General features: G+C 54.8%; 2 protein-coding genes across 2 annotated transcripts in view; both read right to left on the reverse strand.

Moving 5' to 3' along the window:
• Positions 1–298: 298 nt before the first annotated feature.
• cunh7orf25 (chromosome unknown C7orf25 homolog) lies at positions 299–1,686 on the reverse strand (the record flags this gene model as incomplete). Its single annotated transcript, XM_035653769.1, is given in 1 exon segment — positions 299–1,686. A coding segment is annotated over 1 exon segment (1,224 nt). The 3' UTR covers positions 299–452.
• Positions 1,687–1,709: 23 nt separating this feature from the next.
• LOC118321924 (WD repeat-containing protein 18-like) overlaps positions 1,710–1,798 on the reverse strand; it is a 1,482-nt gene continuing 1,393 nt past the window's right edge. Inside the window, exon 4 of the mRNA XM_035653479.1 lies at positions 1,710–1,754. Coding sequence (XP_035509372.1) covers positions 1,710–1,754 — 45 coding nt within the window. The remainder of the gene's footprint in view (positions 1,755–1,798) is intronic.

Genomic DNA, 1,798 nt, shown 5'->3' on the forward strand with positions numbered 1-1,798 from the left:
ACATGCTAACAGGCTAACAGGCTGCCGCTCAGAGCTCACACCCACTTCCGCTTACAGCTTTTCAAATTAAAAGCACATACATACATCAGTCTGGCGCCAAAACTCTGTTCAATAAATGATTATTATTATTATTATTAGTTTTATTTCCTGGAAAGTCCATTTCACAACATGAATGTCACGTGTTCATTAGCCAAAAACAAGTAATATCATTCAGTAATTAATAAATAATCCAGGGTTCATTAACAATAAACCATTATTATTATTATTGTATATTTATGTAAGAAATGAGAGGCGAGCAGGAAGCGACGGTGATGCTTTATTGATCTTTGAATATAGATTGTGAATCAGATTATATTTACATTGAACTCAGGATTATTATTATTATTATTATTACACCTGTTTATTGTAACAAACTCAAACTCCCATCAGCCCCTGAACAGGAAGTGACTGTCTCAGATGGGCGTGGCCCTCCACTCCTTGCCCTCGGTCAGAGCTCTGGGTTGGTGGACGAACACGCTGTAGCGGACGCCCTGATTGGCTGCCGCCCTGACAAAGCGGCTGTTGGCTGTCATGGTAACGGCCCTCAGTGAGTCTCCGGTGCCGAAGATCATGAGTGAGCGCTGGTTGATCTTGGCGCTGGGCGTGAGGCGTAGCGTGCGCTCTGATGGCCGGTCGTCCACCAGGTGGAGGCGAGCGAGCAGCTTCTGAGCGCGCTCCTTCTCGCCAGGCCCCCCCAGCGTGTCTAGGATGACCTGGAAGTCGTGGACGGCGGCGCGGCAGACGAACAGCTCCTTCCCCTGCATGAAGGCGTCGAGCTGCGGCAGCACCTGTTGGCGGCGCTCCTGGGCCGCCTGTTCCGTCAGCACCGGCTCCCTGAAGGTGAAGTGACAGCGGCCGTGACTCAGCGATGACACATATGAGATGAGGGTGGTGATGTCGAGGTTAACGCGCCGACACTCCTCCACCTGCACCTGAGCAGGAAACGCCAGACTGGCCACCACCGTGCCGCGGTCAACTCGGGTCAACTCAGACTCCTCCTCCTCCTCCTCGTTACCTTCAGCTGGCTCCTCCTCCTCCTCCTCCTCCTCCTCCTCCACAGCATTCACAGCGACGATGTCCCCGCGGACGGAGATGCCCATGTCCCTGAGGCGGTCGGCCATGGGGCAGGAGACCCCGTTGTAGAAGGCGAAGACGATGTGGGGGTGTCGGTACTGGACGGGCTGCTGGCGGCTGGCTTCAAGGAAGTCTTCAGCCTGGCTGATGATGCTCTTGTCTCCATACTGGCCCCGCCCCTGCCAGATGTTGTGCAGAGCCTCTGCCTTCCGGCCCACCGCCTTCACCCAGGTGTGTCCCCCGTTGGCCACCACGTCCACCACCAGAGTCTGCCTGCCGCCGGTGGCGTCCTGGTAGGTGAAGACGTGCAGCAGAGCGACCACGCCCTCCAGACTCTCGGCCGACTCCACGATGGCCGTAAGGTGAGTCAGGTTGGTGCTGTGCAGGTGAGACTCTTTGACCTGCAGCTCTCCGGTCTCCACCCGCCGCAGGAACCGCAGCTCTGCTCGCAGTTTACCACACAGCTTCTGGTGACCCTCCACGCCACGACAGAGCTGCTCCGCCCGCTGCAGCAACGCCTGGGCGGCGCCGATCCTCTGTTGCAACGTATCCTGAAGAGACATCACATCCTACCTGAGGACAGACAGATGTTCCTGTTATTGTGTCCACTGCGCTGTACAGGCTGTTCTCCTCACAGAACACTGATCAGTAATCAATAAGGGAATTGTAATAATAATAATAATAA

The sequence above is a fragment of the Morone saxatilis genome, unplaced genomic scaffold (assembly GCF_004916995.1).
Source record: "Morone saxatilis isolate NCDOM2014 unplaced genomic scaffold, NCSU_SB_2.0 Contig12, whole genome shotgun sequence".
Classification (NCBI taxonomy): Eukaryota; Metazoa; Chordata; class Actinopteri; family Moronidae; genus Morone; species Morone saxatilis.